General features: G+C 42.6%; 1 protein-coding gene across 3 annotated transcripts in view; it reads left to right on the forward strand.

Moving 5' to 3' along the window:
- PKIB (cAMP-dependent protein kinase inhibitor beta) overlaps nucleotides 1-24,259 on the forward strand; it is a 106,923-nt gene extending 82,664 nt beyond the window's left edge. For all 3 annotated transcript variants that reach the window (XM_075126674.1, XM_075126675.1, XM_075126676.1), the window contains exons 2-4: nucleotides 16,336-16,400; nucleotides 18,583-18,769; nucleotides 23,770-24,259. In XM_075126674.1, the coding sequence (XP_074982775.1) occupies nucleotides 18,610-18,769; nucleotides 23,770-23,849 (240 nt within the window). In that variant the 5' untranslated portion in view covers nucleotides 16,336-16,400; nucleotides 18,583-18,609 and the 3' untranslated portion in view covers nucleotides 23,850-24,259. The remainder of the gene's footprint in view (nucleotides 1-16,335; nucleotides 16,401-18,582; nucleotides 18,770-23,769) is intronic.
- Nucleotides 24,260-27,398: the final 3,139 nt, after the last annotated feature.

Genomic DNA, 27,398 nt, shown 5'->3' on the forward strand with positions numbered 1-27,398 from the left:
AATTGGATTGGGCAAATTTACTGTGGGGGCTGTGTGATCCAAGTAGCCAACGCAATCACTGAGCTGCTGCTATCAAGGGTAGTGACTCTGGGAAATGTGCAGGTCATAGTGGATGGATTTGCTGCACTGGGGTTCCCTAACTGTGGTGGGGCAATAGATGGAATGCATATCCCTATCTTGGGACCAGACCACCTTGGCAGCCAGTACGTAAACCGAAAGGGGTACTTTTCAATGGTGCTGCAAGCAGTGGTGGATCACAAGGGACACTTCACCAACATCAATGTGGGATGGCTGGGAAAGGTACATGACGCTCGCATCTTCAGGAACTCTGGTCTGTTTGAACAGCTGCAGGAAGGGACTTATTTTCCAGACCAGAAAATAACCGTTGGGGATGTTGAAATGCCTATAGTTATCCTTGGGGACCCCGCCTACCCGTTAATGTCATGGCTCATGAAGCCATACACAGGCAGCCTGGACAGTAGTCAGGAGCTGTTCAACTATAGGCTGAGCAAGTGCAGAAAGGTGGTAGAATGTGCATTTGGACGTTTAAAAGCGCGGTGGCGCAGTTTACTGATTCGGTTAGACCTCAGCTAAACCAATATTCCCATTGTTATTACTGCTTGCTGTGTGCTCCACAATATCTGTGAAAGTAAGGGGGAGACATTTATGGCGGGGTGGGAGGTTGAGGCAAATTGCCTGGCCGCTGATTACGCGCAGCAAGACACCAAGGCGGTTAGAAGAGCATAGCAGGGCCTGCTGCGCATCAGAGAAGCTTTGAAAACCAGTTTCATGACTGGCCAGGCTATGGTGTGACAGTTCTGTTTGTTCCTCCTTGATGAAAACCTGTCCCCTTGGTTCACTCTACTTCCCTGTAAGCCCTCCCGCCTTCGATCACCGCTTGCAGAGGCAATAAAGTCATTGTTGTTTCAAATTCATGCATTCTTTATTAATTCATCACACAAACAAGGGGATAACTGCCAAGGTAGCCTGGGAGGGGTGGGGGAGGATGGGGGGATGGGTGGGGGAGGAGGGAAGCACCGGGTGGAGTGGGGGAGGAGGGAAGGACAAGGCCACACTGCACTTCAAAACTTATTGAATGCCAGCCTTCTGTTGCTTGGGCAGTCCTCTGAGGTGGAGTGGTTGGGTGCCCAGATCCCTCCCCCTCCACGTTCTTGGGTGTCTGGGTGAGGAGGCCGTGGAACTTGGAGAGGAGGGTGGGCAGTTACACAGTGGCTGCAGCAGCAGTCTATGCTCCTGCTGCCTTTCTTGCAGCTCCACCAGATGCTGGAGCATATCAGTTTGATCCCCCAGTAGCCTCAGCATTGCCTCCTGCCTCCTCTCATCATGCTACCGCCACCTATCATCTTGCTCCCGACACCTCTCCTCACGTTCATTTTCTGCTTTCCTGGACTTTGCAATTTTCTGCTTCCATGCATTCTGCTGAGTTCTTTCAGTGCGGGAGGACTACATGAGCTCAGAGACCATTTCATTGTGAATGCATTTTAATCGCCTTCTTATCTGTGCTAGCCTTTGGGATGGAGATGATAGGGGGAGCGTTGTAACATTTGCAGCTGCGTGAGGAAAAAAAGGGAAAGTAGTATTTAAAAAGACACATTTTAGAGAACAACGGGTAGACTTTTTCACAGTGAATGGTTTCAAACAGCAGCACCTTCCTTTCCCATACCAAACATCCGTTGGGTTGGCCATTTAAAAGGAGGGGCTGTGGTTTTTGGGTTAACGTGCAGCACAAACCTAACTAACCCCCCCCTCCCAATTCTCTGGGATGATCACTTCACCCCGCCTCCCACCGCGTGACTAGTATCAGGGAAGATCCCTGCCAGCCAAACGTGAACAGCTCAGCATGAACCCCTCCGCCCCCGCCTCCCCCCCGCGTGGCTAGAAGCAGGGGTGATTTCTTTTCAGCCACAGGCAAACAGCCCAGCAGGAACGGCCACCTCTGAATGTCCCCTTAATAAAATTCCCCTATTTCAACCAGGTGACCATGAATGATATCACTCTCCTGAGGATTAACACAGAGAGATAAAGAACAGATGTTGCTTGCATGCCAGCAAACACTGGGACCATACACTGCCATGCTTTGTTATGCAATGATTCCAGACTATGTGCTATTGGCCTGGCGTGGTAAAGTGTCCTACCATGGAGGACGGAATAAGGCTGCCCTCCCCAGAAACCTTCTGCAAAGGCTTTGGGAGTACATCCAGGAGAGCTTCATGGAGATGTCCCTGGAGGATTTCCACTCAATCCCCAGACACATTAACAGATTTTTCCAGTAGCATCCCAAGTCTTTAGGGAAAATTAATCATTAAACACGCTTGCTTTTAAACCATGTATTATATTTACAAAGGTACCCTCACCAGAGGTGCCTTCTCCACCTTCAAGGTCTGGGAGCCCGCCTTGCGACGGTTGGGAGGGTATTGGCTCCAGGGTGATAAACAGTGCCTGGCTGTCGGGAAGAATGGTTTCATCCTCCTCCTCATCATCATCTTCCTCGTCCCCAAAATCCTCATCCCTGTTGCGTGAGACCCCCCCCTTGCAGGAGTCCACATACAGGGGTGCGGTAGTGGTAGGGGCACCCCCTAGAATTGCATGCAGCTCATCATAGAAGCAGCATGTCTGGGATTCTGACCCGGAGCGGCCATTTGCCTGTTTGTTTTTTTGGTAGCCTTGCCTGAGCTCCTTAATTTTCACGCGGCACTGCTGCGGGTCCCTGTTATAGCCTCTGTCCTTCATGCCCTTGGAGATTTTTTCCAATATTTTGGCATTTTGTCTTTTGGAACGGAGTTCTGATAGCACGGATTCATCTCCCCATACAGCGATCAGATCCAGTACCTCCCGTTCGGTCCATGCTGGAGCTCTTTTGCAATTCTGGGACTGCATGGTCACCTCTGCTGATGAGCTCTGCATAGTCACGCCACGCTGACCAAACAGGAAATGAAATTCAAAAGTTCCCGGTGCTTTTCCTGTGTACCTGGCTAGTGCATCTGAGTTGAAAGTGCTGTCCAGAGCAGTCACAATGGAGCACTCTGGGATAGCTCCCGGAGGCCAATACCATCAAATTGCGTCCACACTACCCCAAATTCAACCCGGCAATGTCTATTTCAGCGCTAATTCCCTTCTTCGGGGAGGAGTACAGAAATCAATTTTAAGAGCCCTTTAAGTCTACAAAAATGGCTTTGTCGTGTGGCCAGGTGCAGGGTTAAATTGATCTAATGCTGCTAAATTCAACCTAAACTCATAGTGTAGACCAGGGTTAAGATGATGTTGATTCCATATCCGTTGTAAACGGCCCATGGCAGATGCTGTGATGCCAATTCAATAGAGAACCTCTGTGTGAGAACTGGAGTCTCGCAAGGACCAGTATCTGTGCATCCCTTCAACACAAAATGATGGAGCATCAAAATCTGCTCCAATCCCATATGTGGAATGGGAAAAGCTTGAATTAAAGCTGTCCATGGGATCTGGCACTGAGGTGTCAATTCAGCAAAGCATGTGCTTGTGTTCCATTAAAGAAATTGATCCTGCAAACGCTTAGGCATGTGCTAAACTTTTACTTATTGACACCAGATGCGTGAAGCACTGCATAATTGTAGGATCAGAGCCTAAAGTTGTACTTATGGGGACATCTTTCAAAAGTTTCAAAAGGTTTGAAAGTGTTTGCACATATTCTCAAACTTGTAGCTAAAACTCTCCAAAAATGTGATTTAAAGATCTGTGAGTCAAGGATAGCTGGAGCCGTTTAATTCAAATTACAAGGCTTTACATAGCCACATTTCTGATTAGGCTATTTGAATAATAAAATCTCAAATCAAATTTCATGGGTTAGTCACCCTAGTATGAGACCGATTTTTCTATGGTTAATTTCATTACAATAATTGAAGCAGGAGTTTCTGGAGATTAAATGAATATGATTTAGAAGGTGTGTAATGAGTGCAATTGTATTAGGCAGAGTACACATGCTGTATGCAGGAAAACATATGGAACATTTATAAATTAGGATTCATTTGATAGCAACAGCTGGGTTTGAGATAGATAAAATGTGTTAAAATATAACTAAAGTGTAAATGTGATTTATAGAGCAGGGCTGAAGAAAAAAAGTTTTAAAGCTGATTTCAGAACAAAAAACAAACCAAACCAAAAAAGAATTAGAACAGGAGTTCCTGAAGTGTAGCCTATGGAGACTGCAACAAGAATGTGGCCTGAATCGGCCTTATATGTTCCTGGTTACTTGTCATCTACATGAATGTTAAAGTCAGACTCAGTGCCTCTAATGTCACAGCAGTAAGAAACTTCATCCGCTCACACAGGGACTCTCCAGTGTGCGGAAGTGATTGGCACAGCAATACTAGTCCCATTTTGCCTTTATTACAGGGCTCACATTCCAAATGGACATGTTCTGTCAGGGCTGGTTTCCAAACAGGAGACCTCCTACACTTCAGGTTAGATGTACCAGCACAATGGCTCCCTGTTGGTTAATTTTTCAGTGAGTTCCTGCCAGGAACCAACTGCGCCAAAATGATCCAGCAGAATTGTCCTCCTTGAGCTCAGTTCTATACGCAAAGGCAAGGGTCTTCGTCAGCTTTATGGCTGGTCAATGTTTTATTAACCACTGACTTAGCATTCTACAACATGAATGAAGTGCCAGGATCAAATGTCCAATGCCCTATCTTCCTAAAGCAGCAAAATGAATTGTCTTTTTCAGGGTTTCTGTAGACATTAACGGGACAAGCAGAGAAATGGGACAGTAAAGCCTATATCATTGATGGAGCAGAAGGGGTGGGGCTTGTAAGAGGCAAGAACAGATAATTAGAGATGCAGAGAATTTTGTAGGGTGTTCAAAGTGAGGACAAGAAGCTTGAACTTGATGCCATGTAGAATAGGGAGACAGAGGAGGGATTTAGATGGGGGTGAAAAGGTTGGAGGGCTGCACAACAAACCATCGTAACTTGATGGCGAAGACACACCCCCTGGCACTTTGACTTTGTGAACCATTAATGTAACAAGTGGCAGCACTTTACCCATAAAGCTGATTCCCATGAAATCCGGCCAAACAATAAAATCTAGAAGTGTTTTAGATTTAAAAAACTAATTTACACAAGGGGGTGTAAGCAAATTGCTGCCCTAAAATAAAGTCATCCATATGCTTAGGTTCTTGGACTGTAAAGACCTGAACTGGTTTAGCTTGCTAGTCCTTTACATGTTCTCCTTTAGAACTGGATGAGTAATTGATAATGAACAGTACATCTGAGAACTCCAGACTGTCTGAGAACAGCCTGTGACTTCTCTTCCCTTCTCAAATGTGTTCGTTTTATTCTCCAAATAACTGCAGTGAAAAATTCTTGGTCTGCAGGTGTAGGGGTTTCTGTCTCAGTATGCCCACCCTGTGCTAGAGTCAGAATGAGAAGATGAGAACTTTGAATCAAAGGTACTGCTTACCCTCTAGCAGAGTGGGCACTCCACTGTAATGGATCTAGTTACACCTGTGCCCATCTAATGTGCTTAACAAGACACAAACTATTACAACTGAGGGGAAAGATTCTCTCCTCCCTATCTCTCTTCAAAGGGGTGTTAAAAGGACATGATTGTAAAGATGACTGAGGATGAGTAAGTCACTCAGTAAGTAGAATTGGGCCCAGAATAAGAGAGAGGATGAACTGGTCTACAGGCCTGATCCAAAACCCTCTGATGTTTACTTCACTGGGCTTTGGATTAACTTCTACGCAAGAGAATACTTCACCACAATGCAAAAAATTCTGTTCTCATTTGAGCTGATGTGAATCCAAAGCGTCTCCATTGACTTCAGTGGATTTACTTTGGATTTACAACAGAATATCCAAGAGCAGAATTTGGCCATATATTTTTCACAGATATTCATGAGGAAAAATAATATATTAACGACTGTAATGCTTTAACTATATAATCAGTGTTGCCAACTAAACTGTAGTAAATATCTTCACTGATCAAAATATAATTACAATCCCATAATTAGATTTTTAAAAAAATATTAACCCAGTCCTAGATTACTTATGTAATTTATTGAGTCAGTGGAGGGAGAATTCTTATTTTAACATATACAAAAAACCCAGCAACCTGCTGATGAGGATCATAAATCTGATAGGTTTTACTGTCAAATTTTATCTTGCCATGAATTTGGGCTTGAGCTACTTAATTTGAGGGATTAAAACCACAAAGCGTTCATGCATTTTGTTTGTTTTAAAATAAAAATTAGTCGGAGGGCTTGATGGCTCAGTAATGGGCAATATGGAGGCTTTCATACCTAGATTACTAGTTCAGAACTACTTAGGTTGGCAATTAACAAGAATCATTAGCCTCTGATCGCTGTTTGGTGGCCTACATGACATGAGTTGATGTTCTCAGTCCATTTCATAATGGAGAGACTTCCACTTCATAAATCATGCTGTCACAGTTAGGAGTCTTGCAGGAAGCCTCAAGATGAAGAGGGGGCAAGGTTTGGGTAGCTGTGGAGAATGAAATATCTTCTAATCCTTGGATGTAATCTCCACAGAACAGATCTGAGGCACAATAATGCAGAAACTTGGATTGCTACTTCCTGCTTTGTTGACCAATAGAAGACTTCACTTTTAGGGCTATAACTCCAGCATCTCTCATGAGAACTATATTCAATTTAAGAGAGTAGAAAATGACATGACAACATGTGCATCATCATCATCAAACATGCATAGTCTCCTAAGGGACCATTCCACCAGCAAATGTGATCACAGTTGATGGCGTTGCACCAGACATTGTGTAGTGAAGTTTCCAGATCTGGCTCAATACTGTGAATCCATAAATTTCTGTGGCCCTGTGAGTGGCACCAGGTAGGGTCAGAAAGTTCACCTCTTCAAGTGTCAATGGAGAGTTTGAGAACATAATATGCTGGGTGTCTTTGTCCATCTTAGAGATACGGCCAAAGAGCATGCCACACCACTTTTGAATATAATGAGCCATTGAAGGAAGGCCAGATCTCTGTGAAATTATGACATTTTGCACAAAGTCAAATCACTTTATGCATAGGATTTGGCACTGATAGCACATATGGAATGCCTCTTGCTGCTCCAAGTCTGCCTATATGAGGGTCCAGGTTTCTGACCCATATAGCACTACAGGTAGTACACAGGTTTGACAGATCCCATACTTTGTTTCAGTGCAAAGATGTTTTTGCATCCTGAAGTGAGACATGGATTTCATGCAGGAGGCAGCAAGACCTATTCATCAAAAAATGTCCAGTTTGCTGAGACTATTAATCCTGCTTACAGCCTAGGTAGATGAACTTGTCAGCACTCTCCATGGTACTCAACCCCACCTGCACTTGTGGGTCTGATGGCCTAATTCTGAGATTCTTGACCTTGGTGTTCTGCTATGAGATGTTCAACCATGTAATGTGGGCAGCGTCTTAGAGACCTTGGAAGGTGGGTCTGAAATTTTCTTTCTTGTCCGCAAACAAGGCAGTGCCGTCAGTGTAATCTTGGCTGGTGAACACTTCTTGGCCAATCTTGAGTCTGACCTGTGGAGCAGTGAGTCTTAATATCCAGTTGGTAGCTCAACAGAATAGTGCCGGGACAAGAATATATCCCTGCTGAACACCCGAAGTTGTATAGAAATGAAGTGAAAGCCAGGAACCAACACATACTTTTGCACCAGTACCAATGTAAAGATCATGCACCAGATTTAGCAGAACGTCTGAGCAGAACAACTCCTTTCAGTGAGAGCCAAAATTCTGGTCTATTGACTGAATCAAAGGCCACTTTGATGTCAATATATGCCATGTGAAGTGGGCAGTTACGTTCTCGGTGCAGCTCAGCCAGAAGCTGGAAGGTAATGACAGCATCCATTGTTCACTACCCAACAGTGAAACCTGATTGCTGTGGATGATGATGTCTATGAAGGAGTGGCTGCATCCCACCAAGCAGAATCTGAACAGAGACCTTTCCAGGGAGCAATAACAATAAGATTGGCCTGCAGCTGCCACACTCGGAGCGAGAGCCTTTACTTTTGTACAGGACACTATGATGCTATCTTCCATTCTGCTGATACTTTTCTTAAAGCCCACACTTTTAAGAACAGTTGGTGCAAGCTGATGCTCACTGGTTCTAAGGTCACCATTTTTTTGAGGAGCTCAGGTGGAATACCATCGGGTCCAGCAGCACATCCTCAGGTGATGGAAGATCAGTGTTCATCCCTGGGTCTTCAGCTGTGCAGTTTGCCAAGACATGTAGCTCTGGACAGTTGTCAGCAGGCATGTGGTCCAGCATGCTTTCATAATGTGTTTTCCATCTGACCAGGACCTCATCCATCGATGAGCAAGGGGAGCTGTCTGATTTTGTGATGGGGATGTTAGATGTCTGTTTACGGTGGCCAGCTAGGCACATGATGACTCTGCAGCCGCGATGCAGACAGTTGTATGTGCAGCATGTGCCATGCTTATGAAATAATTTCTATCTCTCTGAAACCATAGCAAATGACAGGTGGGATTTAAATAAAAAGAACAGTTAATAAAATGGTGGGATCACATTATTTCTTGAGGATATGAACTCTAATTGTGATTCCAATACAGAGTCCTCAGGCTTACATGTCCGTATGTGGGCATGCTGGGCCAGTTACTGACATGTTGTTGTAAGCATGATGATCAAGCATTGAACTAGCTATTTTGTTGCTACTTAGGCTGTGAGTCACATGACTTGGGCAAGTGCCTATTTTCCCCCAATTTATGGATTGCAAGCAGAGATAAACACCCCCCTGCAGCCCAGACTTAGGTGCCTATCTCTATGATGGGGTGGGTCTTCACACACATCCCTCTGGTCAGCATCTCCCATTGACTAGCTTAGACAGCTCCCCACCTAGTGTGCTGGCTTTGTGGATCACAGTCTAAGGTGCCTAGCTGTCCCCTTTTAATTGTATAGGGAGTCTAGTTGCCCAGCTCAGACTTCGTAGATCTCAGTGTTGTTTCTGTGATTTTGTTTTCAGTACCTAAAAGTTAGGCTCTGTGACATTGTGTTGCAGCACCCAAGTCCCTTTGTAGATCTGGGGCCTAAGTGATGTAACTAACATCTGTCACACTGAGGGAGAAAACTGCATGCACTGGAGCATCTTGTTTGGTAGGGTTTTTTTTCTCCAGGGATGGAATAAATTTGAAAAAATCTAATTTGAAAATGGCAGCATTTGCTGCATATAATAAGAAATCTAATTATGGTGTAACTAATTGCTGGATTATATATTTGTTTATTGATTTTCTGGCAGCACCCACAAGATCCTAGTTAGGCACTTTCCAGATAGAAAAGAAGGCTCAATCCCTGCCCAAAGGAGTTCATAATGCAACAACAGACAAATGAACAGATTGAGGCACACTGTATATGTACACACACACATACAAATATACTATCAGAGCTAAATAAATGCAATATATATAAGGCCAAATTCAGCGGTACTCTCTGGCTGCTTTGTCCTACTCTGGCAATGCAAAACAGCCAGACACCTAGTTTAGCTGACTGGCTATAGCATCCAGAGTGTCCTGATAAATCTGGCCTATTAAATAGGACATGTAAATGATTCCCAAACTACTCCTCAAGCTTGTCATTGCCAGTCAGCACGTTTTCCAATAGGAATCAGGGAAAAGGTGGATCATGAATGGAGTAAGGATATGGGGCCTTTGGGATACACTCAAGAAGTATATTCTGTCCTGTGATGAATGTAGGCATTTTTGGGAATATGTTTAGGAGCCATATGTGTGCCTTAGTTAACTAAAGACTGGGACATAAATGCTAACTAACTGGGAAACCAAAGCAGAATAAACATGTGAACACAGCATAGCTGGATCCAGGAGAACAAAGGAACGAGGTTTCAGGTGGCTGTTAAGAACTGGGCTCACAGACAGAGAGCCAGGGAGCCAGGATGGCTCCCAGGTGAGCACAGCACTGTGTGGCCATTTCTTCTACTAATACTGAACTCCCAGTTGAGCTTGGCTTTTCCATACTAATCTAAGAATTTTTGGATGCTGTACTCCTGTTGGCTAATAATGCTACCTTGTTTTGAAAAGGCTTCCTGGTGTCGCTGCAGATGCTTGCTGGGTTGCATTGCTCCCTAAAAGGCTAAAACATCTCTCAGCAGTCTGATCTCAGTTGGAGTTGCTGGTGAGAGCCACAGAGTGAGAAAGAAGGGTGCTGGGGCCCAAAGGCACAATCCTGGATGTAGATAGCTCCGGAGCTCACCCTGGTATTTTGGGTGGACCCTTGAGTTCTGGCACGCTAATGGGGTTACTCCTGGGAGGTGGTTGAAAGGCTGGGGGCATTACACAGCCCCTATAAAGCCATGATACATGCATTGGGGGCACATTGTATGTTTATGCCACTTATTCAATAGGGAACAGAAACAGTGTAAGACTGAATGGCCGCAACACTGGAGACAGCATTTGGCTTGGTTCGCCACAGAGCTTAATTTATTGTTCAAAGCTGGGTCTGGGCGTGATTGATTTATTTTAGCCATGTGCAAATACAATAGGCTTTATCTGGTTTTTGTTTTTCTCTCTAGATGCATTACCTCACTTGTAGATGTGACTAAGGCTCTTATCTGTCACAGCTTGTACTCTTCCAAAGTCATTTGGAATGTGATGGTTTTCTTGGCTAGTATTGACAGTCTTCAGCAAATGTCACTATATTTCGCCTACATTTTACTTACTGACAACCGTTTGTGAAACAATTATCAGCATCATGCCTCCCCCTATTTTTTCTTCTTCAGTGGAAAAGCTGGACAGTTACTAATGTTATTTGATTTTATAAAGTAACTTCAATGTGTACCAGTGCTACACAAACCAAATATCAAACCCACACTGAACCTATTCTAGTCTGTATGGATTTTGTAATACCATGCTTCTCACTGTAGTATCTATGTGCCTCCCAGTAGTGCATTAAGCAGCATGACCACACATCTGACGTGCATTTGTTCTATCATCCTCTCCCCAGGGTGGAGTGGTGTGTGCAGTTGAGTGTTTTGTTCTGGAATTTTTTTTTCTAACACAGAGCAGAAAGTGGTGAGGTTTGTGATGGTCCTTACTTCCCAGGGGAGTTTGTTCCACAGTCTTGGACCGGCTTGCAAGAAGCTGTCTCCTGCACATACAAATTTTACCCTTATGTTAAGAGAGTTCCATTGTGCCAGAGGTGTAAAAGTTGTTGACCACAGTCTTCATCCCAGAGCTTTAGTTTTTCTTTTAGATACCCTGGGCCCAGACCCAGCAGCTCCTTGAACATAAGGACTGAGAGCTTGAACTTGATTTGACATTTTATGGGAAGTCAGTGTAGAGAGCAGAAGACAGGCCTGATGTGTTCACATTAGCCAGTGTTGCTGAGATGTGCAGCAGGGTCCTGTACTAGCTGGAGTTTCCTAAGCACTGAAGTCCTCAGGTACATTGCATTGCTGTAATCCAGCTGAGAGGACTGGACAATTACCAACAATACCACGTTTTAAGTGTGACCTTAAAAATACTAAGAGAATCATATGTAAATGCATTCTGTCAGCTTGGAGCAGATCCAAAAGTAGCCCTATAGCTGGAAATTGCCCAGTGCACAAATGCCATAACAAGTAAGTGTCAGGTCCAGAACATAAGACCCAAGCAGGAACACAAACATGTCAGGCTTCAGAGAACAGAGGGGGCCAATAGGAATTAAAAACGTTCTGAGTACAAATAACAAAGGTTAAGTGTTATCCCCAAGCTCATAAGTAACCAGTATAACCACATGAGACCAAGAATATGTCAAGAGTTGTGGAAAAACTCATACATGCTGCTTCATTGTAAATGGATTGAAAAGGATGATGCAGGGATGAATTCAGTCTCACTGTGTGGAATGGCACATGTGCATTCTCCGTCTGAGTCATGAAGTAGAGTGCAGAGGCCCATGTGGTCAGCGCTCAGGATGTGGGGAAAACCAGTTTGCCACGTCCTGGCTTCCATTGTTGTCATTCATTAAGAAACTAAAGGGATGGGGGTGGGGGGGAATCCAAGTTGAGGATTTTATTTTCCTTTCTGCTTTAACCTTACTGTGGTTTGAGTCATTTTTGCATGTTAGTTACTGGGAAGTGTGTTGTTCAGTGGTTAGCATAGGGAAGTGGGACTCAAGACATCTGGATTTGGTTCTTGACTCCATGTGTGAGATTGTGCCAGTCACTTACACTTGTCTGTGCTTCCCTTTACCCATCTGTAAAATAGTTGCAATACTCTCCTTCCCCGTGTGTTCTGAGTTTTATTCACATTTGAAAATCATACTGAGAAACTGTAATGAAAGGTGCTATTCAAGTATCTATCTGTCTAGGTTCCTGCTAAGTACCCATCACTATACATTAAGAGAGGAGAGGAAATTACTTTCCAGCATCTTCCTATAGAGGAGGGAGAGACTGAGCCAGAGTCCAACAAATGGGCTCTCATTAGTTCATTTTGGGGAAATATTCAGCTGAACATTCTCCTCTTTTAATGTATGTGTGTGAATTTCTCTTCATCCCCCTCTCTTCTTCTTTTTTTTTTTTTTTTTTTTTTTTGGTGTTGCTCTGGGTGCTATTGTGGGAAGATTAGGATAAAGAAATAAGTTTTATGTTTATTTGTAAGGGCCCGTGAGGTCTGTGATCATTCTCCCCTCTTCTGGAATTCCAGAGTCTTTGGCCAGTTGCTTAGACCGATCTCTCCCCTGCTCTTGTGAGCTTCACCCTTGAAGTTGACAGTGTCATTGTTCCAGTGGAATGTCACTACTGAGGGAGGTCTTGGTCCCTTATTGAGAGCACACATTGGCCCATTGCCATAGAAAGTCTTAAAGAAGAGGGCCAATATATTGGTTTTCTATGGGGAGGGAGGTCTGTGGAGAGAACAGAGACGTGGGTTGATGAGCTCTTTAAAGCTGGTGTTGCCTAAGGGCCAGGCTGCTGCATTTTGGACCAATCAGAGTATTTTTAAGGTTAGGACATTCATTGCCAAGTACAGCGAGGTGCGTGGACCCAGCCTGGAAGTCGCAATGACTAGGATTGGCTAACCCATCATCTGCAACCGCTTTACTGGTCTCAAGTGACAGAAAGGCAGCTGTAACTAATTTGGCATCCAAAAACAGTGAAGAATTGAGAAAAACTCCCAGGATACAGTCTAACTGGAATATTTGATAGCAGATTCCTCATATGGTGGGAGATACAGTGGTAGTGGCAAGCTCTTCAAAATGTTTCCCTCTTCCCACCAGTAATAGTATTAGCATATATGTCATAAATATGTCATATGTCATAAATATAAAGGGAAGGGTAACCACCTTTCTGTATATAATGCTGTAAAATCCCTCCTGGCCAGAGGCAAAACCCTTTTACCTGTAAAGGATGAAGAAGCTAAGGTAACCTAGCTGGCACCTGACCCAAAATGACTAATGAGAGGACAAGATACTTTCAAATCTGGAGGGGGGGAACAAAGGGTCTGTCTGTCTGTGTGATACCTTTGCCTGGAACAGATCAGGAATGCAACCTTACAATTCCTGTTAGTTAGTAAAATACTCACCAGCAACCACACACCACACAACAGAACCACTAACCCAGGAACCTATCCTTGCAACAAAGCCCGTTGCCAACTGTGTCCACATATCTATTCAGGGGACATCATCATAGGGCCTAATCACATCAGCCACACTATCAGAGGCTCGTTCACCTGCACATCTACCAATGTGATATATGCCATCATGTGCCAGCAATGCCCCTCTGCCATGTACATTGGTCAGACTGGACAGTCTCTGTGTAAAAGAATAAATGGACACAAATCAGACGTCAAGAATTATAACATTCAAAAACCAGTCGGAGAACACTTCAATCTCTCTGGTCACTCGATTACAAATATAAAAGTCACAATATTACAACAAAAAAACTTCAAAAATAAACTCCAACGAGAGACTGCTGAATTGGAATTAATTTGCAAACTGGATACAATTAACTTAGGCTTGAATAGAGACTGGGAGTGGATGGGTCATTACACAAAGTAAAACTATTTCCCCATGTTTATTCCACCCCCCACCGTTCCTCAGACGTTCTTGTCAACTGCTGGAAATGGCCCACCTTGATTATCACTACAAAAGGTTCCCCCCACCCACCCGCCCCGCTCTCCTGCTGGTAATATCTCACCTTAAGTGATCACTCTTGTTACAGTGTGTATGGTAACACCCATTGTTTCATGTTCTCTATGTATATAAATTTCCCCACTGTATTTTCCACTGAATGCATCCGATGAAATGAGCTGTAGCTCACAAAAGCTTATGCTCAAATAAATTTGTTAGTCTCTAAGGTGCCACAAATACTCCTTTTCTTTTTGTTAGTTAGTAAGTAATCTAGCTAGAAATGCGTTAGATTTCCTTTTGTTTAATGAGGTAAAATAAACTGGTAAAATAAGGTGGTAAAATAAGCTGTGCTGGATGGAATGTATATTCCTGTTTTTGTGTCTTTTTGTAACTTAAGGGTTTGCCTAGAGGGATTCTCTATGTTTTAAATCTGATTACCCTGTAAGGTATTTACCATCCTGATTTTACAGAGGTGATTCTTTTACCTTTTTTTTAATTAAAATTCTTCTGTTAAGAACCCGATTGCTTTTTCATTGTTCTTAACATACAAGGGTTTGGGTCTGTGTTCACCTGTACAAATTGGTGAGGATTCTTATTAAGCCCTCCCCAGGAAAGGGGGTGTAGAGCTTGGGGGGATATTTTGGGGGAAGTCGTCTCCAAGTGGGCTCTTTTCCTGTTCTTTGTTTAAAACGCTTGGTGGTGGCAGCATACGGTTCAAGGACAGGGCAAAGTTTGTACCTTGGGAAGTTTTAACCTAAGCTGGTAAAAATAAGCTTAAGGGGTCTTTCATGCAGGTCCCCACATCTGTACCCTAGAGTTCAGAGTGGGGAAGAAACCTTGACAGCATGTATTATGAGGGAGTCCTAAGTATAGAAGAAATTCTTAGCAGTAGGTAGTAATGCCATCAGAGCATATCGCAACATAAGAGGTTATGAAAACACAGGAATTGCATAGCTAAGGTGTCATTTTCCTCTCTTTTACACTGCAGGCAGTATATCATTTAATAGGGCCTAGGCTGCTGTCACATGAAAGCGCTCTTGTAGCCAGAGATCTTTGGAGAAAAATGCCAGAAGAGCACAAAGTATTATTATTATTTATAAGTGAAAACAATGGAAAGCTTTTCATGAATAAAATATGACTTAAATGATGTTGACCATGCATTGAGAGTCCATCAAGATACAGAATAAATCTGAATATGGCTCTGGCCCATTAACTCTTAGTTATTATATGTCATCTTTTCCAGATGTTCTTGAGTAGAGTTCTCTGATACAGGAAGGCTTCTTAAAAAATGGACTTTCAAAAGATGACAGTGTTAAGGAATATAACTCTCTCTTTGATGGTGGGCAGAAAGTGTATTTTCTTAAGAACCAGGTATGAAGATTTAAAAAAGACAGGTTTCAGAGTAACAGCCGTGTTAGTCTGTATTCGCAAAAAGAAAAGGAGTACTTGTGGCACCTTAGAGACTAACCAATTTATTTGAGCATAAGCTTTTGTGAGCTACAGCTCACTTCATCGGATGCATTCAGTGGAAAGTGTAGAAGATCTTTTTATACACACAAAGCATGGTGGGGGGAGGTATTTTTTCATGCTTTGTGTGTATAAAAAGATCTTCTACACTTTCCACAGTATGCATCCAATGAAGTGAGCTGTAGCTCACAAAAGCTTATGCTCAAATAAATTGGTTAGTCTCTAAGGTGCCACAAGTACTCCTTTTCTTTTTAAAAAAGACAGACATGTTTAAGAATACCAAATGGAGATTTTTTTTTCTTTCTGTTTCTTGTGTGAACTGGGAGCAAAACCAATGTCCGGCACTATGACATTTCATGAGGATTAGTCAGTCGTCCCAAGAAGAATAACCACAGTAATGTGTCTGCAAGTAAGCCTTGCATTCAGGGAAAAGACTGGGAGGAAAAAAAAGGTTTCAAAAATATGTGTATTCGTGATTTGTCTGCTTAGTCCAATAAAAGATATTACCTCACCCACTGTGCCCCCCTAATATCCTGGGGCCAACATGGCTACAACGACACCACGTATCTTTAAAAACTGCAGTCAAAGAGGAACAATACTGGTCTGGCTAGATCCAGCATAATACTTGACTGACTAGCTCAAAAGAGGAAGGAGCTGCTTGTGGTACTGGGGGCTGGGCTCCGGGAACAAATAACAACGTTTAAAAGTTTAATGGCTAAGGAAGACACTGATTACAGTCTTGCTCTTTTCTGTTTTGAAATCTGATTTGCAGCCTCTTTCCTTGCTGTCATGAGAAGACAGAGCACATGAGCAATAACTGCAGAACTCCTCTAGGAAGTAAGTAAAAACAGACAAATATTTATGATGAATAATGTATATGCAATACATAATCTCTCCTTTCAGCATTTCTTGTCAGGATAGCATATTAGATGGATAATTATATCAGTTTATATTTATTTAAATCATATATGGGCAAGATTGGCCAGGATTTGAACCTGTGACCATTGTATTCAAGGCAAGAAGGTTCCACTTGCCCACCAAGTCTGCACTTACAGGGGCTGCACTTGTTTAAATAGAGTGGTTCATTTACACATTCATGTTGTGTGAAACAGTTTGCTCATGCCTGTCACTATTGGCCATTAATTTTTAAAGTATATTTAGCTCTTGACAAATGCAAAGATGAATTTAGAATATTTATGCTTGAAATTGGAGCTGAACAATGGCAAGGAATTTACAAGAAGGGAGGAAGAATCGTCTTTGTGGCTAAAACACAGGACTAGGAGTCAGGTGAGATGGGTTCTATTTCTGGATCTGCCAGAGCCTTCCGGTGTGACCTTGAGCAAATCATGTTTAATCTCTATCTGCCTCAAAATGGAGACCTACCACACCGGGGTGTTATGAGGCTGACATTACTAGGGACTGTAAAATGCTTTATGCTTCTCAAGTGAAAAGTGCTATAGAAATGAAACGTTTTATAAGCCGCAGTCTAGACAGGAGAAAACAGAGTGGCAACATGGTTTATATTTTCCTTTAAAAAAAATCTCTTCTGAATAGGGACAATTGCCATGAAGAATGTCAGTCAGGACCCCAAAATTCCTAGTCTTCCATTCAGACCACGCCTCCTCTCCCCTCCCCATTTAAAGTACTGACCTTATTTATTAAAAAGACTGTCAAACTTCGCAAAAGGAAGTAAATATTACTTTAAATAGAGCAAGTAGTATCTGATTGATAGAAATTACTCTTCTTGTTACCACAAATGATTTGTGTCATGGACAAATTGTTTTGTTGCTGTTAATTTCAGTTACTATTTGTAATTGTTACAAACTATACATACACATTACACTTTGCAACTCTATTCAGCCCACCCCAACCCAGCTCGCCCCTTTGGGTGCAGACACTCCCACCTCAGCTGATATGCCAGGGCCAGATCCTGCAAACACTTTTGCAGGCAAATAACTTTTCTCAGTCCCCTAAGGCCAGATCCAAAGCCCACTGCAGTCAATGAGAGCCTTTCCACTGACTTCAGTGGGCTTTGAAGCAGGCTTTTTAGTGCATAGGGAAATACTGGTTCTACCTATTTACACAAGGACATTATTTGTAAGAGACAACAAGTCTTATTTAAACCTAACTAAAAGTATTTCTGAGGGAACAGGGCAAAGTAAAAGCACCTGTACTTGCAGGATAAAGGACTTTTATGGAATTGTGAGATTTTATGTTTAGTTTTTTGTCAGAACTAAAGCACAGAGTTCTTTCTTTACACCTTGCTCCAGTTGTGGAAGGATTTTGCATCAGCCTAAATAAGGATAATAATAATAATTATCAATGATTAATTAATACAACCCACTGAGTGTTTCTCGGAGACAACATAGCAAGGCAAAAAGAAAAGGAGTACTTGTGGCACCTTAGAGACTAACCAATTTATTTGAGCATGAGCTTTCGTGAGCCACAGCTGTGGCTCACGAAAGCTCATGCTCAAATAAATTGGTTAGTCTCTAAGGTGCCACAAGTACTCCTTTTCTTTTTGTGAATACAGACTAACACGGCTGTTCCTCTGAAACATAGCAAGGCAGAGTTTCAATTCCCTTCCAAGTGACTGTCTGGTAAAACCAAGTACAAAGAGAGAGAGAAAAAAAGAAAGGGGATCAAGACACACACACACACCCATATACAAGTGGCTCATAGAAAAGCTGCCTCTATTTATTGGTACCTTGTTGGTACTGAGAGCTATCCATTATGCTAGGCTGTGTTTGTTCTGCTAAAGTACAAATGGAAACAGAAGGAATGAACAGTGAAATGTTTTCTCAGAGCATAGATAAAGTTATGGCAGCAGGGTATTGAAGTATGTGACATTTATTAAGAAAGCACTAGCTGGTCACTTTTCACAAGCCATTGGCATTTGATTATCCAGAAGCTGACTCACCTTCCATTGTTATGTAACAGGATTACTACATGTTTCAAGACAGACTATGGCTTTTTTTGTTTGTTTGTTTGTTTGTTTTGGTGCGTGTTCTGTTTGCAGACCTTGCTATGAAGAAAGAAGTCAGAAATGACTGATGTGGAGCCTGTGGTCACAGATTTTGCAGCATCGGGAAGGGCAGGCCGCCGAAATGCCTTACCAGATATTCTGGGCTCTCCTGCTGGGGCTGGGGCTGGGGCAGGGACTTCAGACCTGCCACACAAACTAGCTGAACTTTCTGTGTCACAAGGTAATGCCTACAAATTGGTGAGAACTAAGGGTTTCATGCAGTTATCCTCCATTTTCTTCCAAGACCTTCACCACTTCTCTCAGTTTTGTCGTCAAGTGCAATGGTAGTATTTCTTCTCCAGCTAGAACTAAATCTGCATCTGTTTTCCAAAGCAGCCATTTGTTGTGCCCATTAATTGGGACAGGTTAATTTTATACCAGACTTCAGCTAAACTTGCCGTATCCATCCTTATGCCCGTTGTTCGCTAGCTGGGGAGCTGGAATTATACGATGAATTCCAAATCCATGCAGCAGCAACAACTACAAGAAACAACCACCAACACCACAACACTGTTGTGCCACCGATCATCTTGTTAGTCAGTTACTTGCCTTATGTGCCAGATTCTCTTCTGCACTGGGGTCTCAGCACAGGAGGGCAAGAGGTGTCAGGAAGCCACTTGCAGCACCCCAATTCTGAAACCACAGCAGCTTTGGGCCCAACTCAAGCATAAATCAGCACCATCTAGGGATGTTCCTAACTTACTAGAGCTGGATTTCACCCCAGGGGACCATATTTCAGCTGTGAATTTGTGGAGGAGAGCTGTGTTCTGCCTTGTCCTCCTCTGCCAGGTCCACCCACGAAGGGGTGGTGAGGGGACAGCTACACCAGCTTTATCCCAGCTGAGAGTTTGCTCAACTGAAGGGGATTCTCAGCTAGTTTCTGGCCCCTAAGAGCTCTCAAAGAGAGAAGCTGTTCTTATTATTTATCTTCCATGATTGTCTTATCTGCAGTTTCATATATCGCTGAGGTTCTATAACTGATATTTCCACCCCACTGTGGATCACGGGGGACTTGCAAGAGGGTAATGAACAGGCAGACCTTTTCTCAGCAGATCCCACAGGAAGATAGAGCACTTAAGTAGAGGAGCAAAAAGGTATCAACTTGCCACCTGCTGGCTTGAAATGAAAAGGGTGGAGAAAGAATCAGAAATTTTGGATGTATGTGTGTGGAGAACAGAAGCACAAAGTTAAAGGGCAGAGCATTATAATGTAGACGGGGAGAGAGATGGGCACAGAAAGAAGAATTATAGAAATGTAGGGCTGGAAGAGACCTTGAGAAGTCATTGAGTCCAGCCCCCAATGCTGAAGCAGGACCAAACAAACCTAGACCATCCCTGACAGGTATTTGTCCAACCTGTTTTTCTAATGTCTATCCTAAATCTCCCTTGCTGAAGATTAAGCCCATAACCTTTGGCATGGCTCCCAGTGCGGGTGCACTGTCTACATTGGCGCTTTACAGCGCTGCAACTTGCTGCGCTCAGGGGGGTGTTTTTTCACACCTCTGAGCGAGAAGTTGCAGCGCTATAAATTGCCAGTGTAGACAAGCTCTTAGTCTGGGCCCAGTTCCTTTCCCCAGTACAGTTCTTGTTAGTTCCAGCTCAGGTGGTAGCTAGGGGATTTCTCATGACTGGCAACCCCCTTTGTTCTGTTCCACCCCCTTTTATATTTTTGGCACAAGGCGGCAATCCTTTGTCTCTCTCTTGGTTCCCACCCTTCCTTCTAAATGGAAACGCACCAGGTTTAAGATAGATTCCAGTACGAGGTGACATGTTCACATGTCCTGTGAGACTTCATTACTCACTGGCACCCAGGTATACAGGAAGGCTCACAAGTAAACAGAGCCATTCACAACCAATGTCCTAGTTGATGGGAGCCATCAAGATTCCAAGCCACCATTAATGGCCCACACTTTGCATTGTTACAATAGTACTTCAGAGTAATACTTCATATTTCTAGTTTCAGATACAAGAATGATACATTCATACAAATAGGATGAACACACTCAGTAGATCATAAGCTTTGTAATGATACCTTACAAGAGACCTTTCACATAAAGCATATTCCAGTTCCATCACATTTACACTTATAAACATATTTCTATCAAACATATTGAGTGTAATGTCACACGGGGCTGGCCTGTGCCAGCTGACTTGGGTTTGTGGGGCTTGGGCTGTTCAATTGCAGTGTAGAAGTTCAGGCTCAGACTGCAGCCGAAGTTCTGGGACCCTCCCACTGCACAAGATCCTAGAACCCAAACCCCAGCACAAGCCCCAGCATCTACAATGCAATTAAACAGCCTTTTAGCTTGAGTCTGAGTCAGCTGGCATGGACCAACCATGAGTTTTTAATTGCAATGTAGACATACCCTAAGAGTCCACTCCACCACATTCTTGATAAATATAATGAGAATTATTTATGTTGGCCAACGTATAAGATTTCATTTTACAAGAACTGTAATAAATCTTTCTACTCTGAGCTCAGCATGGGTCCCTTTATGCTCAGACTGGGGAAAGGGGAGCTGCAATAGTGTAATGAGGGTAAATGCAGGTAAATGGAGATCACCAACTTTGCATTTGGGGAATCTAGAGTTTAGTTTTGGTTCATTTACGCACATCTCTTTTTTTTTTTTTTTTAACCACTACACCACTGGGAAGCTGCCATTTCGATTACTGAATGGGATGTAGCTGAGAACACTGTGGATTTGGGCTGTTATTCACAGCTGGAGCTGTGGAGGTGGAAACACTGCATTAGCCAAGCCCAATGAAATATTCATTGGTTTAAAAAAAATTTATTAAGCTTTATATAGTTAGGCACAATCACCCTTGAGAGAAAGAGAGAGAGAGAGAGAGAGAGAGAGAGAGAACTAAATTGAATAAAATAGAGTAAACAAAACAGCTGGAGATCAAGAAAGATTCCTCCCATTTGTTTCATTTTAGCCTCTGGAAAGCTTAGTTGTTGGGGGGAAAAAATGTGCTTCTTACCTGAAGCAAATACTCTCCAGCAACCACGCACCACACAACAAAAAACACCAAGCCAGGAACCTATCCTGGCAACAAAGCCCGTTGCCAACTCTGTCCACATAGCTATTCAAGGGACACCATCATAGGACCTAATCACATCAGCCACACTATCAGAGGCTTGTTCACCTACACATCTACCAATGTGATATATGCCATCATGTGCCAGCAATGCCCCTCTGCCATGTACATTGGCCAAACCGGACAGTCTCTACGCAAAAGAATAAATGGACACAAATCTGACATCAGGAATCATAATATTCAAAAACCGGTAGGAGAACACTTCAACCTCTCTGGCCACTCAGTAAAAGACTTAAGGGTGGCAATTCTGCAACAGAAAAGCTTCAAAACAGACTCTAATGAGAAATAAATTGGTTAGTCTCTAAGGTGCCACAAGTACTCCTTTTCTTTTTGCTGAGCTTGAATTATTATGCAAACTAGATACCATTAACTTGGGTTTGAATAGAGACCGGGAGTGGCTGGGTCATTACCCATATTGAATCTATTTCCCCATGTTAAGTATCCTCACACCTTCTTGTCAACTGTCTAAATGGGCCATCTTGAAAGCTTATGCTCTAATAAATTTGTTAGTCTCTAAGGTGCCACAAGTACTCCTGGTTTTTTTTGCGGATACAGACTAACAAGGCTGCTACTTTGAAAACAGCTCAATAAAGTTCTTACTGACTGGCAGATGACCCCAGTATGGCTTCTTTCTCAGCCAATCAGCACTAGCTGTGCAAGGACTAAGAGCAGAGGATAAATTATCTGTCACCACCGTCACTCTAAAACAGTGGTTCTCAAACTTTTGTATTGGTGACCCCTTTCACATAGCAAGCCCTCCCTTATAAAATTAAAACCACTTTTTATATATTTAACACTATTATAAAAGCTGGAGGCAAAGTGCAGTTTGGGGTGGAGGCTGACAGCTCGCAGTCCCACATGTAATAACCCTATGACCCCCTGAGGGGTCCCGACCCACAGTTTGAGAACCCCTGCTCTAGAATTAGAGCTAGCTCATTGCAGCTGGATGCGAGCATGAGCAGCTCAATCAGGGTGCTAAGCAACTCATGAAGGGGCTGCTCTCAACTTCCAGTAACTTCTCTGGTTGTTGAGGGGGCTCAGCACCTCCAGCAGTTGATCAGAATCCTGCAGAATGGAGCTTGTGATGCTAGGGAGCACTGGCTCCAGAATTATGCTTAGTTGCATATTTTCACTCTGGTGGATATAAGATACACAGTTCTTCTTGCTAATGGTAGTTTTATGGCAAGTTCTCAGGGCTGCTTGCTGAAAATTTACCACTTAGGTTCTGACAGTCAAAATTCATAAGACTCAGAGAGCTCCACAGCCAAGTACTGTATACTTAAATCAGAGCTACCTGGTCTGAACAGATCCCTAAAAGCCATAGTCTGCCCTAAATTTGAGTGTGCAAATCCCATTGACATCAGCGGATATACCACCTGTGGCTTGAGGGCAGTATAGTTTTAGAAAGGGCTGCTGAGCAGTAAAGAAAACAAAACAGAGGGCAGTTTACATTTACTTGTATACTTAATCAGTGGTAAAGAATTAACAGTATAATACGTCAGAAGATATACAGTACAATTCTATTTTAATGATCTTTTCAGGCTACCATGGTTTTGTTGTATTCAAAGGATCACTCTAACCCAGTCCATAAAAGAGTGAACGTTCTAAATCAGAAAGAAAATCTTCACCTTGCAAAGGCAAAGTGGAGTCTATGAAGCATTTCAGTGCTAAGAAAAGTCAGTCATTCCATAACTGGCACCCCCATAAATTGTAACATTCTCTGTCTGCAACCAAGCAACACTCAGAGATATGAAATTCTTTCTTATCTTTGGAAATGACAGGAGAAAAATCAAAGAAATTATCTCCAGTTTTAATCTTACAACGAAATACCCATTGATCAGTATAAGCACAGGGCAAGCAACTCAGCATCAATAGGGAATTGCTGTTGGAAAATGCGATGCAAGTCATATCTGTCTAAGCTATCTATTCTAGCTGTCAAGTGGTTTTGCTAAAACATCTGTCACTGTGGTAGTTAAGAGCTAGTAGTGATCAGTATATATTTATCTTTGATTAAATGGCCAACCTCTTGAATGAGAATGCATGCTGCTGGGAGTTTTATCATGTATTTATTATGTCTCTTTAGATGAAGAAGCAGAGGGTGGAGAAATATCCGAAACCATGTTGGAAAATCCAGAGATAGAAGGAAAAAGCAGTGCCTCCTAATCTCTAGAGACTGCTGGATTTACAATGTCCATCAACAGACTTTACAAATGTTCTGTTTTTCACAGATTCCAAGTCCTAGTAGAAACTGTAGTGGTCTGGGCAGGACTATGCAACACAATTGTATCTGGATGACATTAATTTGCAGCTACTAATTAGGGTTTTCCTGCTGTTTTCTACTGTAGTCCATCAAAAAGCAAGTAATCTACAAATCTCAATTGGGAAAAAACTAAAGAATATATGTGATTTTTTTTTTAAATTCTTGTCAGTTGCACCATATTGATACTAAGCCAACCAAACCCTTTTTGATAATTTCAATGATTATGGGTTTCAGAGTAACAGCCGTGTTAGTCTGTATTCGCAAAAAGAAAAGGAGTACTTGTAGCACCTTAGAGACTAACCAATTTATTTGAGCATGAGCTTTCGTGAGCTACAGTGATGAAGTGAGCTGTAGCTCACGAAAGCTCATGCTCAAATAAATTGGTTAGTGTCTAAGGTGCTACAAGTACTCCTTTTCTTTTTTCAATGATTATGGTTAACAGCTGTACAAAACAATAACCATGCTAAATATAACTCCTGATTAATTTTCCAAATTATTTTTTTCAGTGACACCAAGTCTTGTTTCCCATCCAAGATGAGATTATGTCAAGTGTACTGGGATGCAGATAGGGAGGGGATGTTTCTGATCTTTAAAGGTAGAAGAAACACACACATCCATGATGTACAAACTTTTGGAACTTTCTGAGGTTTTTGTTCTCTTTGAGAAGAGAAATGGGGTGAAAAAGCCTTGAAATAAAACATTTTTTCCATATGCTTCTTAAAACACCAAAAAACTTTTTGAAAATCTCTTCAGTTTATTCAGCCCTATCCCCAGGCAGATAATCTCTGGGTTTTTCTATTCCCAACAATTATACTACTTCTGTCTTTTCTGTACACAGCCTCAATATTCTATTTGTTCAGATGTATTTAAAATAAAAGAGCAACATTTGTAAATGATTTAAATTGTTTACTCTCACCCTGGATATTAAATAGATCCCATCTCTTTTGTCTTCTTGAATCTTTGATGTATCTCCTGTATGGCAAGGAATGAATCAGAAGTACCATAATACACAATGGTTTTGTTTCATTTGTGGTTTTTTGGTTTGTCTATTTATGATGGAGCTATTCCATTCATTCTGGGTTTACTAAAATATATTTAAACAAAGACTCTCTGCCTGCACTAAAAGATCCTCCATGTTTTGTTACAAAGATAGTATCCCTGAAAATATTTTGCATGTATCCCTTTATTATTCAGGATATAGAGTCACATAAATGCATGCACTTGTGTTGAAATCGGAGTCAATGGTCATTTGAAATTCTTACAAAGGTATAGAGTGCAGCTAATTCTGATAATCAGGCACTTTTATTTGCACACTGTGTCTCTGTTGGAATATGGCTTACAGGTGGAGGTATTAATGATACATGAAAATTGGCAATACTCAAAGGATGATGATCATAAATCCCACACAGAGCCAGAGCAATGGGGCTTTATGCTGCTGGCTGTCCTATAGAGGGAGAGGGGCATGAATGCAAACCCTAGCCTAGAGGCAAGATGGAGGGCTGCATCACAGTCAGTAGGCCAGTCTATAAGACAGCAAAGTGATCTTTTTCTGCCTAATTCAGAGGAGGGATTTGAATCCATATCTCCTACCTTCTAGGTGAGTGCCTTGATCTCCAGGCTACAGAATCATTCTCACACACACTCTCTCTTTGGTTCAATGTATATTTAAGTATTTCTACAAAGTGGAACAACTTCATCAGGAGAAATTGAGAGCAGCTCACCCTAGAATAGCCTATAGCCTAGCAGTTAGGGGAATTCTGAGTTCAAATCCCTAGTTCAGAACAAGGAGTCAAACCTAGGTTTCCCTGCCTCCCAGGCAAATTCCTTAGCTATTGGGCTATAGGTTATAAAGTGGGGACACATGCTGTTTCCTAGCCCTGAAAATCTCTTCCCTTGCCAAAAGGGACATGTGGAATTTGTTGGCCAGAATCGAGTCACCAAAACTGAATTTTTCAGCAAACAAATGATTTCCCCCCAAACTTCATCCAGCTCTAGTAGAGACGGCTGTGCCTGTGCAGCCCCTATGCAGACATCACTGGCCATTGGACTACACAAGTGCAGATTCCGTTGCTATTTCCCTATCCAGACTACTATCTTCCCTCCACATCAGCTCATTCCTAGCTGGCACAGAGTGTGCAGAGGCACCCCTGCACAAATACTGTGCCTTCACATCCCTTTCCTCCCAGTCCAGGCAAGCCTTGTGTGGGCCTTTCAGCAAAGGAGGAGTTTCCCCCGAACTGAGCGGGAGCTGAGCTCTGCCACTTCCTGCTGACCCCTGTCCAACAGGAACTAAGTCCTATAGCTTTTCACAAGTTATAAAAACACTGTTCCGCTAGAACAAGATGAAAGCGCTGCCAAAGGTTGAAAAAGCAAAGGAAATGGCATCAGAAAAGCAAAGTGGAAGGATTAGACAACAGGAATTCAAAGTTGGCATTGCACTTGCAATGCCTGGTCTGACTTGGTTCTGTGTCCCAGTCCCCATTTCAGGCCTTCATGGCAGCCTGCTCCAGCAAGGTACTTAATCATGTGCCTAACTTTGAATACCTAAGTAGTCCCATGAAAATTAAGCAGTGAAGTACCATTACGTGGGACTTCTCACATGCTTAAAGTGAAGCAGGTGCTTTAGCCTATATGAATTCCCCTTCTTTTTCTTCACATTTGGAGCACTGGCTATTTTGAACACTGCACCTTACAGTACATTGACAGTGAAATCTGGGTTACATGCATTGATGTTAAACAAATGCTTTCATTAACCGAAGGTGTTTTGCAGGAGTTTTCTATTAGAATGCTAATGAAACGAATCAATGGGACATAAGGTCCAATATGGCACACACATACACATGTGCTTAATTTTATATGACAGTAGTCCCATAATTGCTCACACGTGTAGAGTTAAGCATGTGCTTAACTGTTTGTAGGATCATGGCTTTCATGCTCAGAAACTCACACGAGGCACGCAGCACCTTGCAGGGTTGGGCCCTAATTTCTCTGGGATGCTTAAAAAGACATTGTGACGTTCCCAAGAGTGACACAGAGCATGGGCACCAACCTCAGGGCAAACTGTTAAAAAACAAGGGCCCAAACCCCAAATTGGTCATGAGTTTTAAACTGAGATTTCACCAACCAATTGCACTAAGTGCCAACTCCTCAGGGGCACATAGCCTTAAATGGAGTCACAGACAGTCCCCTTGGATACTCCAGTCTGTCTTGTCACCCACGTGAGCATATCTCTGTGATAGATGGCCCTTAAAACGAAAATTCACAGCAATATTCAGGTTACTCCTAGTCCCAAAGGACCAGTCACTTACCCCAGGTCAACTGCACTGTAGCTTGCACATCAAGGACAAGGTTTGAGGCCAATCCTATAACAAACTTTGTGAAGATTTATTAAATAGGAAAAGGAAACTAGAGAGTTATTTACAAGGTTAAAGCAAGTGAATATAGACACCTGA

Source organism: Caretta caretta, chromosome 3, assembly GCF_965140235.1.
Source record: "Caretta caretta isolate rCarCar2 chromosome 3, rCarCar1.hap1, whole genome shotgun sequence".
NCBI classification, from domain to species: domain Eukaryota; kingdom Metazoa; phylum Chordata; order Testudines; family Cheloniidae; genus Caretta; species Caretta caretta.